At 43.3% G+C, this 14,575-nt stretch overlaps 1 protein-coding gene across 1 annotated transcript; it reads right to left on the reverse strand.

Annotated features, from left to right (window-relative positions):
* Positions 1-9,266: 9,266 nt before the first annotated feature.
* Positions 9,267-14,123, reverse strand: LOC115326520. The gene is made up of 3 exons (XM_040220860.1): positions 14,021-14,123; positions 11,330-11,441; positions 9,267-9,446 (listed from the first exon to the last, which is right to left on the reverse strand). Exons 1-3 carry the CDS (start codon positions 14,121-14,123, stop codon positions 9,356-9,358), a joined length of 306 nt encoding a protein of 101 aa, XP_040076794.1. The 3' UTR covers positions 9,267-9,355.
* Positions 14,124-14,575: the final 452 nt, after the last annotated feature.

Here is a 14,575-nt window from a genome sequence, read left to right on the forward strand (position 1 = left end):
AGGGAACCATTTTCGCATATGCGAAACGGTATGATGCCCCCCGCCCCCCTGGTACGAACTGCGCGTGTGCTACCATAGAAGACTACCACAGACGGCCCATCGTAGCGTATCGGATGTGCAAGAACGGTTCCCTAAGACTCCCTATTACAGAGTATTAGGGAACCATTTTCGCATATGCGAAACGGTATGATGCCCCCCCCCCCTGGTACGAACTGCGCGTGTGCTACCATAGAAGACTACCACAGACGGCCCATCGTAGCGTATCGGATGTGCAAGAACGGTTCCCTAAGACTCCCTATTACAGAGTATTAGGGAACCATTTTCGCATATGCGAAACGGTATGATGCCCCCCCCCCTGGTACGAATTGCGCGTGTGCTACCATAGAAGACTACCACAGACGGCCCATCGTAGCGTATCGGATGTGCAAGAACGGTTCCCTAAGACTCCCTATTACAGAGTATTAGGGAACCATTTTCGCATATGCGAAACGGTATGATGCCCCCCCCCCCTGGTACGAACTGCGCGTGTGCTACCATAGAAGACTACCACAGACGGCCCATCGTAGCGTATCGGATGTGCAAGAACGGTTCCCTAAGACTCCCTATTACAGAGTATTAGGGAACCATTTTCGCATATGCGAAACGGTATGATGCCCCCCCCCCTGGTACGAACTGCGCGTGTGCTACCATAGAAGACTACCACAGACGGCCCATCGTAGCGTATCGGATGTGCAAGAACGGTTCCCTAAGACTCCCTATTACAGAGTATTAGGGAACCATTTTCGCATATGCGAAACGGTATGATGCCCCCCCCCCCCCCTGGTACGAACTGCGCGTGTGCTACCATAGAAGACTACCACAGACGGCCCATCGTAGCGTATCGGATGTGCAAGAACGGTTCCCTAAGACTCCCTATTACAGAGTATTAGGGAACCATTTTCGCATATGCGAAACGGTATGATGCCCCCCCCCCCCTGGTACGAACTGCGCGTGTGCTACCATAGAAGACTACCACAGACGGCCCATCGTAGCGTATCGGATGTGCAAGAACGGTTCCCTAAGACTCCCTATTACAGAGTATTAGGGAACCATTTTCGCATATGCGAAACGGTATGATGCCCCCCCCCTGGTACGAACTGCGCGTGTGCTACCATAGAAGACTACCACAGACGGCCCATCGTAGCGTATCGGATGTGCAAGAACGGTTCCCTAAGACTCCCTATTACAGAGTATTAGGGAACCATTTTCGCATATGCGAAACGGTATGATGCCCCCCCCCCCCCCTGGTACGAATTGCGCGTGTGCTACCATAGAAGACTACCACAGACGGCCCATCGTAGCGTATCGGATGTGCAAGAACGGTTCCCTAAAACTCCCTATTACAGAGTGTAAGGGAATCATTTTCGCAAATGCGATACGTTTTACTTTTCAAGCATGGTGGATTTCTTGAATCAGATCCACATTCGAAAGTACAGCAAAGCAATTTAGTCGAATTTATCCAAAAAATATTTCGTATTATTTAAAAAAAAAATGGCTCAAATGTAGTACTACCGAATGGGTTCTGCCAATATAGTTATCTCAGATTTATATTTTGCGTGTCCTGACCCTCTTAAAACCATAAAAATAATTTTTTTCCGTCGTTTTTTCCAGATGTTTCGTAGCACATTATTTAATCGAAATTCTACAGCAGCGTAAAGTTTCACGTTCCAAAGCAGTAGAAAAACGTACTTACCCTTCCGAAATCATCCGTCGGCATTACCCGTATCAGGTGGTCAACCTCCCTTTTACACTCGCGAACCAACTTACCAACTTTGATCTTAAGTCTAAACAGGTCCCTTCCAGACACTGCAACGGTCAACACGTGTCTTGAGTCACTAATAAATGTACACCCTTCAAAAAAGTATTAAAGCACTGCAGGAAGCTTTTGGGAATTACTGGATGCAAAGAAAATCACCGCCATGCTTCAATAGCATAGGATTATTAAATCTTGTCCTAATTTTGATTTTCTTGTTACAGTCTCGTACTTTCTATTTGAACCATTAGGCAACATGAACAAAGGATACAAGTATCCCGCCCAGTGTTGGGTCGATGTTGCATTGAAATTAACTAAAAAATCCCCAGTTCCATGTCGAGTTCCGCAAATGATCTTAGACCTGTGCCGAGATGCTGTACACAGTTACTACTCGGCCGTGTTTAAATTTCACCGAGCTACGTCCCGCTGCTTCTAGCGGACGGTGTTAATGTGGCACTGCGACACCTCGCGATACTACATCATGTGACTTTCCGGTTTGAGCTTAGATGGTTACTGATGGTGGGGAAAACAGATTGAACACTAAACGATTACACTGGACGGGTCACACAGACAAAAGCTGACTATCAACTATGCCTTAGTAATTCGTCTTCCTTCACAACAAAGAAAAGCAACTTATACAATGTGCTGAGGCCGAATGACTCGTAGTGGAAACGAATGGTATTTTTTTTTTCTTAGCTTATGTTCTGATTTAATTTAAATAATTTTCCTCATGTCTTGTTTTTTTTTTTTTTTTTTCTTTGATGTACTCATCCTTGTTGTATCAACGTTCGAGTAAAAGCTATTCAATTATTTAAATCTCATAAACATGTAGTGGTCGCGTGGATGAGAAAGACGATTAGACCCAGGGATCAGGAGTATGAAAAACTAAAGAATAGTTGATAGTCAGCTTTGTGTCTGGGTGTCTTGTCCCATCTATGTGTAACCGTTTAATGTTCAAGTTGTTTCCCTGCCATCGGTGACATCACGCGACACTAAATTCTCCCTAAATTTAGTGGGAATCCTGGGTGATTGAGGTACAGTGAGTCCTCAGGGGCAGTTGACCTTATTGACCTTTCGAGAAACATGGAGAGTTCATCTTTAAACGGTACACTCAAAACTATTGGAAGCATCTTCGTCTCTGGCAATTACATTTCAGAGAGGGTGTATATATAAGGCGTGGACAAAATAACCTTCCATCGCCAACTTAACAAACCCATAGGTGTGGCGAGTGCCCCAAATCTCATTATCCCTTCTCAGCCATTCAGATTGCGGAATTTTCCGCTAAGAACACTGAAGGACCAATCACGAAGCAAGAAGCGTGAGTTAACATAATAAGCCACGCCTTCCATTTCTTCAGCTACCAGTGACTATGTGGAACGCAAGTTCGTCTGCGTCTTCCGCAAGGGTTGCGGTAACGTCAGAGCACCGAGCTCTCATTGGCTCTGATTAGAAGATGATTGGACAGACCTTAATGCCAGCTGGCTTGTGGTCTACACACTAGTCTTCCAATCGGGGCCAATCAAAACTCGGCATCCATCTAACGTCACCATTACTTAGTTTTAGAAGCTAGGGGTTCCTGTTTTTCTCCAGTCCCTGAACTGCTGCACTCTTCGTCACAGCAGCCTCAAGGTTAACCATTGAAAGAATATACAAACCGCAAGCGCACTTTAAAAGATCACTATAATGGAAGAAAAAAAACTTTTAAAAGGTATAGTAGGACGCTATCTTGTTCTACAATCTTTGCACGACAAAACAAAAAGTTTGGGGCAATACTTACTTCGTTAGACCCAATTTAGGTGCAGGTCACGGGCCGTTCTAAGCTCCGCCCACAAATCAGTGGCTCCGCCTATTACTACTGGAATGACTTGGCTGCTCGACCGAACAGGCTAACGAGTGTAGTACTTCCTTTCGCGTCATCCGGTGCGTCTGGAAGTCTGGCACCGCCTGCTAGTCGTGCGAGCAGACCTGTGACAGATTCCGACATTGCCTGCTCTACCACACAACCGTTGATCGTCATTTGTCATGCGCAGACGCGGAGATGGAAGCTGCGCGTCGGCGTCCGTTTTCTTCTTCGTCCGTCTGCTATTCCGCCCCCGTCTCAAAACGTCTGCCATGCTTGCGAGACGCGACAATGAAAGCGGCGTTCTAGCGTTTTATCATTCACAAGTCACGCTCCAATACAAGCGTCTGTCAGCGTCCGTCAAAGTCAGGTAAAAACGACCAAGAAGACTAAACAAAGTCGACGAATATGTAGTCCTTCCAACTTTTCTGTTTCTATTATTTTCAACGTGGCATCCGCGAGCAAGGTGGATGAGTGTCATGACGCACAACTAAAACGCGACCTAAAAATATTCGCTTTGCCAGGCCAGGTGCACTGCAAACCTTGAGAGCTACTTTTCTTTCGAAGCATAATGACGAACAAGCTTGGACGATCTTGATTTGAGCCGAAAGCGCGATTGCCTTCAGCCAAATCACTCGCAAATTCTTACATTTGTAGGCATCTTCTCGGTGTTGAAACCGGTCGCAATCACAACGTCCGCACAATTCACCAAGCAGCAGTGCCGTTTTTACGGGAACCAATATCTTCATTCAGCATCAACATGCAAAAAGGAGCAAATCGCTCGAGATCAACCAACATAGGGTGGTTCAAATCACCAGGCTCGATCCAAAATGGACCGTGAAAATCGACGCCCGCACGTAGCAATCTAAACTTTTCATCAAAGGTGCATTTCACAGGTCGGTTTTTTCTTGTAGAATTACAAAACGTAGTTCTCTTTTAGTAAAAAACAGGGCCAAGAAGCTTGCCAGGGTCTACGGAGGGCGGCGACCCAGACGACCAAGTCCAGCAGCGGGGCGTGTTTGGCGTTCTTATTGATAGATGGCGTCGGGAGCAGCGTATGAAGGTGCAGCCAACGTTACTAGAACCACTCAGTTGGGAAACTGCCATAGAGACAGCTCTGAAAAAGTGCCCCCAATCTGCCATCCACAACCGAGCTAATGGCGAACACAACGCCGCCATTTCTCCCGCAGCGGCCACTCGAGGAACTGCACGTTACTTCTATTATGGCTTTAATCGGCCTTTTTGTCGTCGAAACAGATACAGCTGAAGAGGTTACAGGGGTGCCACCCCCGTCTCCCCAGCGGACGCGCCGCGAATGACTACCAAAGTTAAAATGCACCTAGGTCGGGACGCGCTACCTGAAAGCACCGCTGAGGCATGGTTGTATAAAAACAATATTAATTGTTCCGCAAAACCTTGCAAAACTAAAAATTATAAAAACATCACGGGCCCTTTATTTTGTACTAGACAAAAAAATTTCACACAGAAAGAGTCTTTTCTGTTTATTTTTACGCAAAAACATGCTTTCTAAAAGCTCAAGGTGACCATAGTACAGACAAATGATAAAGATTGGCGCTGTTGTCGTATTTAGCTCGGTCTCGGTGGACGCCAGCGGCCCAGGTTTCGACGGCGAGTTTCCTAACTGAGTGTTCTAGTAACGTTGGGTGCAGGCGACCAGCGAAAGAAAGCAGACGACACGCAGGGGAAATCCGTTGGCAGCAAAAGCGCCGCCGTTATGCAGACGCGGTAGCGCCATCTATCAATACGAACGCCAAACACACCCCGCTACTGGACCCCTGTCGTCTACGTCGCTGCCCGCCGTAGACCCTAGCAAGTTTTTTGTCCTTATTTTTTACAGAAAGAGAGCTACGCCTTGTAATTTTACAAAAAAAAAAAAAAAAATGAGCTGTGAAATTCATCTTTGACGAAAAGTTTAGAGTACTACGTGCAGGCGTCAAATTTTACGGTTCATTTTAGATGGAGCCTGGAGACTTGGACCAGCCTATAGTTGAAGTGGGACGCTAGGCCCTCTACCACCCGCTATGAACCCAAGCACCGGCACAGCGTCAACAGCGCGTCCGAAGGCGTGTGCTTGCGACAGTTATGTGCTGCAAACTTGATCTTCGTCTAAACACCTCGGTGAAGGCAAAACGACTTGCACTCGTTAAAATAGACGAGCTCGACAAGCTGATCTCGTTGATCACTCCGCAGATACCGGCAGCCATGCTTGTCATAGTTTGAAACCGAAGCGGAAAGGTAATATCGGGATATTTTCGAAAACAGTAACGACTCTATCTAGATTTTTTGTTTCTTAAACAAAACTATTGTTGATGAAAATACTATTACGGCAAGGACATACAGTTTTGCAACCAGTATTTCACACGTCAATTATCTCTCCAACTAACGAGAGCCAAGAAAAAGTGCTTAATTTCATAAGCACCGGGCAGGTCTACCCTCCTTAAATATCGTGTAACGACGTAAATATTGCTGAAGCAAGTTTTTTCGTGGAATATTTACAAATAAAATCATAAAATCCATCAATAAACTTATATTTTTCACTTCAGCGCCCCTTCACGCGCATCCTTCTTCTTTTAAAAATATGTGCCCTTTATGTACATTACACATTAAGAAAACCATAAACAGTGTGTGAGTTTTGTTGTTTGCCTCCATTTCGTTCTATTCATCAACTGTTTGCATTCATTTTCAAGCCAGCCTCGGGTTTTACCGTGATGTTGAACAGATGTCCTCTCGCCTCCACTTTAAGACTGTGCGATTTAAAGACAATTTTTTTTTTTTAGACAGAAAGTGTTCAAGGTTAAAAGACTCACGTTTTCGTTTTCAAATAGGTCCGCAATCAAGCAATACGGTTACCATGACGCTGGCGAAAGTCAGGCCGTGCAAAAGCTTCATTGCTGCCCTTTAATAAAGAGAGGACGTGGGTTCAACGGTTGTGTTTGCACCAGAACGGCGCACTGCCATCCTCTCTTGTCTCGCTCGTCACAGACAACACAGCGCCGTTAAGGCCCTGTCACACTGAGGCAACACGACAGAAACATCAACAAAACACGTTGTCCAACAGTCGGGCAACTTGTTGCTCGCTCCCCGTGTTGTCCGACAAACCTGTCACATCGCGGCAACAGCACGACAACATGGACGACAACTAAAATGTTGCCTCAGTATGACAGCTTTCGGCAACAAAAACAGCAGCAACTTGTGTTGGACAACGCGTGTTGCCCTGATCGCTGGCTGAGCGAATTTCGGGCCGGCAACACGACAACATAGATAGCTTCGATGGTAGAGCTAGTCCCCTATCAATAAAGTCTTACTCAAATAAAGGCTTGGAAAACGTTATTTAACAATAATTAGGGCTGGCGTGCAGCTAAAATATAGTTACGGAAAGCGATTTTCGAAATGGTCACAGCTACGGTCGTGAACGTTAAGACTGGTTTTGAAACTAGAACTGCCGAGAGACCAGCTCACATTACTGATAGTGAAATAAAATGGCATGCCTACTCACCCGCTCATAAAGTATAATAAAAAAATCCAGAAAACCAAAGATTAAAAAATCGAAGCATAAAACGACCGATCTTGATTGTTGATTCTTGGAACTTGGAAACAGCCGCTACCAGACACCTGATTTGTTTTCAAAGTACCCAGGACGTTTTTGGAGAATAAAGCGATCATATAGCAGGCGGTAGGCAAGTAGACAGCGTTGAAAAATATTTATTCCACCGTTTGTTATGAAGGCCGATCGTGTCGGTGTCGCAGTTTTGAAGCAGTCAGTTCAGCTCAACACCACGCTGCAAAAGACGCTTTGGGGTACTGCCGGTACTAACTCAATTTTACAGTAGAAATAGGAATTGCATGAAAGAACCGGACAGAAACACTTCATACGTGGGCGTAAATCCCGAACATATATCAGCGATGTCACTTTCCTCGGTTAGGGCTATCTGCTTTGTCAGCGAATGAAGAACATTTCGATAAGATAAAGAGCGGAAAATACTCCCCGTGTCAAGTTTTCTAATCACAGTCACTGGTTGAAGTCGTACCGTGGTAATACCCGGTGCTTCGAACGCACTAGCACTTTGTAGAGTCACATTTGCAGCGATTCCTCGCCGCACACGAACGAAGGTAAACAATCAAGATGCGGAGTGTTCCCCGCGTTGCCCCCGCCGTCAGCGCGGTGTGACAGGGTTGTCGGACAACAGATCGGGCAACACGGTTGCCGGGCGGCAGCAACGGGTTGCCCGACAGTTGTTGTGGCCTCGATGTGACAGGGTCGCCGGCAACACGACTTCCCCGTGTTGCCGGATAGAGTTGTCCAACTGTTGCCTCAGTGTGACACGGCCTTTAATGACCCACCGGATCATCAGATTGTTCGAGGATAGGTTTGCTCAGAGGGCAAGTATGTGTTTAAGCGAAGCACCTGATACAGTCCGTTGCGCACCCGAAGAAATAAATTAGCCTGGGCTTTTTTTTATGCGAAATAGTTGATCACGATAAAAGCCCTAGAGCCGTGTTAGATTAACTATCGCGGACGATATGAGAGCCATTCTTGCTTTTGTGATTTTTGTGTTGACCTCTGCAAGAGCTTTCGTCCAAACAAGAGATGAAACGCAAAGTTTAAGTCCCATTATTCACACTTTTCAACAAATTGAGAGAAAAACAAAGCTTATGGATAACGCGAAAAATGCTTATAAGTACTCGGGAATACATTATTTACAGTTGCCGAGTCCTCGGCAGACCGATAGCTTGTCTAGGTTTGGTTCTGAGCATGTGCAACTTGGAGCAGCTTGTGCCCGTTAGGCACTAGTTCCACACAGGCACGTAGCCAGGATTTTGTTTGGGGGGGGGGGGGGGGCGGCAACCCATAACAAAATGATGTGTGGGGGGCAGGGGGGAGAGAAGGGCCGTGCAAAATGGAGAATTTCGGGGGGGGGGGGGGGGGGAGCCCGGGCCCCATGCCCCCCCTCTGGCATCTGATTTAAATGAGAAGTGCAGAGATTAAAAGAAATCTTTATTGGACCAGTGAATTTTTTATCGGATCACCCTTTTTATTCATCATAATTGTTGTGAAGTTTGAACTTAAAGGGACACTGACGGGAGTATTTATGCTTTCAAGGTTTTTTATTTGTACATGACATATGAGAGCCCAACCACCCGTAACACAATTTGAGGCTTGAAATTCGTTTTCTTTCCGCTCGGAAACAGCAATCGAGAACTGGCCGATTTGAGTCGTACTCGTTCTCTTCTCCTTGGCCAGGTACCGTTTTCTATGATTCAGACACAACCACCAAAGGTAATCAAAGTCGTGGGTCATCGAAGACACACACTCTATACTTGAAAGGGATAGAAAATGTGATATCCATTTCTGTGGCTTCTAAAAGCCACAACAAAGTGTAAATACGTTGATTTAAAAAAGTTGTGCAGTTACTTGATTTCCGGTATCATACTCATTTATGTTCTTTCTTCATCCCTAGTCAGGTTCGGTTTCGGTATCGAGGAGATGCATTTTGTGACTTTATTAAAAATATACGTGGCACTGTAACAATATATTGATTGGGTAATCTTCTGACACTGAAATAAATCGCCTTGCAGGAAATTGAAAAAAATTTAGAGAGTGTCAATGTCCCTATAAGAAAGCGGAGCGAGTTGATTGTAAAAATTTTAGGAAAACAATTTTATTCGCAAAAGTGGTAACTTCGATTAACTTCGAAATTACGTTAGCAGATGGGACGACCCGGACAGCAACCTTGCCATTTGTAATGAGGGTTGTGCACGTGGACGCAACTTCCAAAGTTTCTGACACCGCACCTAAAGGAATAAAAGGAAACATATATTTTTTAAACCCTAACCCGAATATATATTTTAATGAATATAAGGTTAGGCTGCAAACGAGCTGGTGGTACTTAAGCAATTTAAAATAAACAAATAAACCGAAACTGCGAAAAAGAAAGGACACACAAACACAGTGGCCTCTGTGTTTGCCTGTCCTTTCTCTTTCACGGTGTTTGAGTGTTTTTTGTATACATTTTAAGCTCGCCCACTTTCTAGAGTTCTATAATGTGTGCAACGATTGCAATGATTTCCTGGAATTTATCACGACGCCAAAAGTTCTAAACGATTAGTCTGCCTAAGCTAACGAAAAGTGAAGTGCAGCTTTTGGTATTTAAATGTTGGACTTCTATAACCCCGATAGACGACAGACGACAAAAAAAGCACAAGGACAAGAAAAGACGTAAACGCTGGCGCCAGTGTTTACGTCTCTTCTCGTCCTTGTGTTTTTTCGGCGCCTCTCCTCGATATTGAACCAACTGGTCCGAATTACCATCTTCTATAGCCCATAGTATTTAGAAAAGGGCATGGATAAAATAACGTATTGTAAATATGAGTGGGTATAAACACCCCTACGAATTAAGCGTTCCTGTTAATAATGCATAAACATCCTTATTATTTATTAATGTCAATTTTGAATTTACTGTATAATATACTTTTACAAATATGAGTGTACGGTGTGGTTCTGCACCAAACTCAAAGCCCTTGACAAAATTTTTTTTTTTTTATAAATACCATTCTACTTATACATTAGTTATTGTGCTTATGTTGGAGCGTTTATATAGAAAGTTGATTTAACTTTTTGGGTTCACCGAAATATTGTGGTTAATTCCAAGACCGACTGCAAAATTTGTTTTCTGGCACGCCGTTGATGATAAAATATGTATTTCGAATGGTAAAATATTTAACTTATTTCTCCATCATCGTTAACTACCACCTGCGTATCACAGCTAAGATATCCAGTGAAAGAGGGCTTATGAGACGTGAATTGATTAGTTATGTAATTTATTCGTTAAGGCCTCTGAAAAAAAAAATGAATTTCCGTAGAACAAGAAATGTTTATTTCTTGAGGGAATAACACTTAAAACTGCTTACGTGATGGAATGCGAAAGCATTCATACACGCAGCGGATTCCTACAAACACAGCGCCGCGTCTTCCTATCGGACATGGCGCTCCGGCGGTGACATCACACTCCCCCACTGCGCATGTGCGGTAAAATCCGCCGGCTCCACGCCTTCCATGACGGTGCATCTGCGTTGCTGTGCTTTTCTTTGTGTTCTATTTTTTAGGCGACTCCGCTTTGACCTTGGGTGCGGCGCTGACTTCCGGGACGAAGCTTCTGATAAAACGCGTGACAGCCAATGGAACGCGTCGCAGCCATTTTAACTGCTGTTTTTCTAGATGCCCGTTTTTCGCGATAACAGCCAACGTCGGCTGTGCTCCATGGTAATGCATTGGCATTAAAAGGTAAGCAATGTGTAAACATCTATATCCGTTATGAGAATTCAATTTAATTAAATTGTTTATATTTATTGCAACAAAAACGTATATGCTAGTGCTGGTTCCAGCAAATCAGCGTTTTTTTTTTTGTTTTTTTTTTTTTGGTAACCTGAACGTGATTATAGAGAGGTCTTGCTGATGCAACAAAATTCAGGAGGAAAAAAGGGTTATCTTTTTTTTCTAGCCATTGTCACATCTTTGTTGATATTGACATCTTCGAAACGATTAACGTATTACAACAACACCAGCCGTCAATTTAATCAAGATATAAAAATTAGACATGCACGCGCATTATAATAAATTAACAGCTGCGGTATTGCCCGATGGCTTCCTGCAAACAGTGAGAATATAAATTACAAACCCTATAACTGTAATTGTTTTTGCTGTTACATTGCAACGCCAGAGTTCACATGGGTACTTAAATGTCATTATGTCCATATCTTCGACTGTTTGATTGCGGTACCTGCATGTACCTGCAGAATGAACGGTAAAAGAATGCGTTGAAATATTAATATACATCAAGAATCACATTATAACTACTCATATACCTCAGTGTTTCGTCACATATGTAAATTTAACTAGTTCATTTCAAGCTAAACAATCTCGGACAATCGCTAATTTAGTCTAAATATTCTCAACAAAAGAGAAAACTTCCATGACGGCAACACAATGTTGTCGCATCCCTCGGATGTGCGTGGTGCAGAAAAGGTCGTGTGTCATGAGCCTCGTCGCGAGCGGAGGAGAAGCGAAAGGGACAACCGCTTGTGGTGCTGCGTCTTGAATGTTCTCTTCGGAACGTTCTCGCGTTCTGCGAATTTCTTAGAAGCACCCTTAGTGGCACGGAAGGTGTTGTAAAATCCCCTTTGCAACTAGAAACGAACATGCGCTCGTTAGAAAGACGACGGTGCCAGGAAACAGCAATACAATGCCGGGAATGCTTTGACGACATGGCTTCAAAGGTTTTAGAAAAACGTAAAAAAGATACCCTTTGTCGCGGAGAAAATGTTGGCGTTTCCAGAATAGTCAACCCAGTAAGGTAATGTTGCAGTAAAGCAAATAAACGTTGCTGTGTCTGTTTTCTGCCTATTTTGTTAGGGTGAAATATTTTTGGAGTGTATAATGTTCTCTCGATGATCAGGCATAATACTTTGTTACCGCTTATATTCAAGCATCACGGACACAGCGCCTGATATTTATTTTTGTGGATATGAGCTCTTTGGCATCTTGTGAAATCAGCAAACACAATATGTTCGTGTAAATTGGAATATTATATATCAGATGTCTTTCCAAACAACTGGTCGCGCTTTCTAATGCTGACTTGCTCTGGCATTGGCGTTCTATTCCATGCCCCTAGAACCTCGTATCAGCATTCGAGTGTCTGTAGGTAGCGCTGTATCCGTCTCATAGCATAGCACAAAATGGCTAGGTGGCGTAAGCTACCGCCCGATCCAAAGGGCTCAGCCGGATTCATCCATCCATTCATCCATCCATCCAGCATTTATGGATTGCCCGCCGCGCCAGTTTGATGGGTGTAGGGGCGAACCAAGGAAGTAGGAAACCGGTTCCAAAGTACAACACTGTAACACGTGGAAAAGGTTAGTTGATTTATTCTAAGTCTTGAGCCTCTTTCGAGGGTTGTTTCTAAAACCACCCCGTTGTTGACCCTCGTGACTGTTAACTTAAGCGCAGTGCATGGTGCGTCTGCAACCTATTATTATCGCTCATCAGCCAATGAGATCGCGTGTTTAGCTCAGATGGATGCCGATCAGTGAATCACACTTATAGAAGCGTGAACATAATAACCTTTCAGTGACTCTAGCGGTGGCATCTTCGATTCTGAAAAAGCTTAGTGTCTTCACGAGATGTCGTATGACGCTCTCCAGATCCCAGTATGGTATTGGGAGGAAAATCATATTTCTATACCTTAAAGTTGCTCCCATGCAGAGTGCCCGTATCTGTCACAGTGCAAGTATCAATGGCAGAGCAAACCAATTTCATGTGCGGCTTGGCTTTGGAAATAGGAAGTAAAGAGGTGAACAGTGAAAAATTATCTGCACTATGTAGTTAAATTACCTGCTACTATTTTCAGATGAAACAAAAAAATATGGCAAAATTAACACTAAGCTCTCAACCTACGCTGTTAGAATTGATCAGCTGAGATTGAATAACGTGGTTTTATAATTTCTACATATTATAGGTAAGCTCTTTGATTTTGGATGTTTTTTTTACCCTCCGGCCTAATTGATTTTTGTTTTTCTCGATATGTGGTCATGCATCAAAATCGGCTCCTGGGGAAGTGACAAGCGGACTCATGAAACACCCGGAGTTCGTAACTTTACATTGCACTTCCAGTCCTCACTCGCATTGATTTATGACTTCACTCAATAGAGAAACAAATATTTCGCATTGTTCCCAAAGGTATCGGTTTTCTTTCCCAATCACATGTCGTGTAAGGCTAACACAAAAAAACAGTATTTTTCAACGTACAATGTAACGTAGTATATAAGAGCAAAACAAATCGGGAAAGAACGAATATGACTTGGGCGAGTTTTATTTACAGGAGGGACGAAACACCTTAGAGAAGAAGTATAAAAGTTTTGTTTTAGTTTTATTTTTTTTGGGTTTAAATTATAAAGTTAAATTAGTCAAAAAAGGACGAGTTTGCTAAGTACAAAGGGTGCGTCGGTTTTAACATGATTGTACCACCAGTGTTCTAAGCACCGAATAATATACAGATTGATACCCATCACAATAGTCTATAATGTTTTTAAACCTTACGAGCGATTTTTATTTGTTGTTTCAATTTTCCTTATTTGGTTTATAGATCTGGCTGATATTTTTCGTATTCCAACTACAAATTTTCGTCCCAGGTATTACGCAAAGAGTGCATTTAGGTCCTGAAGGTACTGTAATAGATAATTAAATTAAATAATATGTGAAATGATAATTAAATTAGGGACTATAATAATTTAAATGTGATTTAAATAACTAACGATTTGACACATTAAATCGCCCGAAGAACATTTCGAAGAGAATAAAAATTGTGTACTACCGTCTTCAAACGAAACTCCATAATTGTGGCGGTGATTAGCGTCTCCCATGATCAGTGACACACCTCCCAATGCGACCACGGCCAATAGAACAATTGTCCTCATTTCTGCTGCAAAAACGACCCTGTAAGTTATCGCAGTTATTAATGTATTTAACTGAAAGCCAGTCTTTTATTTGATTTTAGTTCGTTAAATCTGGTGTTCGACCATGAAAGTATTTTGGATTTCAGCCAAAACGTAAACAATATTTGCTTACACAAAAACGATCCTTGAACTCCACTATCGAGTCGACATCTAGAAATGTTCTTTTTTTTTCGCAAACAGCATCCGATTGGAATACACTACCTAGCCACATGGTTGATTGCAATAACGTTTCTTCATTCCTAGGCCAACTCTCATCGTTTGTGTAACTTGCTAAATGTTCGAGGTGTCACACTGTTGCTACTTTGCTGGTGCTTAAGTTTCTGTTTCGCATTTCGTGCACAAAGCAATCTTTTAGAATGTAATACTCCCAACGTGCTATTGACAGATGTGTTTGTTCAGCATTTGTGTTCCAG

The sequence above is a fragment of the Ixodes scapularis genome, unplaced genomic scaffold, assembly GCF_016920785.2.
Source record: "Ixodes scapularis isolate PalLabHiFi unplaced genomic scaffold, ASM1692078v2 PGA_scaffold6__148_contigs__length_123643588, whole genome shotgun sequence".
NCBI lineage: Eukaryota > Metazoa > Arthropoda > Arachnida > Ixodida > Ixodidae > Ixodes > Ixodes scapularis.

Coding starts and splice junctions, on each gene's coding strand:
- LOC115326520 (XM_040220860.1), bottom strand. CDS start 14,123: ATGAGGACAATTGTTCTATTGGCCGTGGTCGCATTGGGAGGTGTGTCA. Junction 11,442..14,020: donor TGGAGTTTCGTTTGAAGACG/GTAGTACACAAT, acceptor TTCATTCTGCAG/GTACATGCAGGTACCGCAAT. Junction 9,447..11,329: donor AAAACAATTACAGTTATAGG/GTTTGTAATTTA, acceptor TTATTCCTTTAG/GTGCGGTGTCAGAAACTTTG.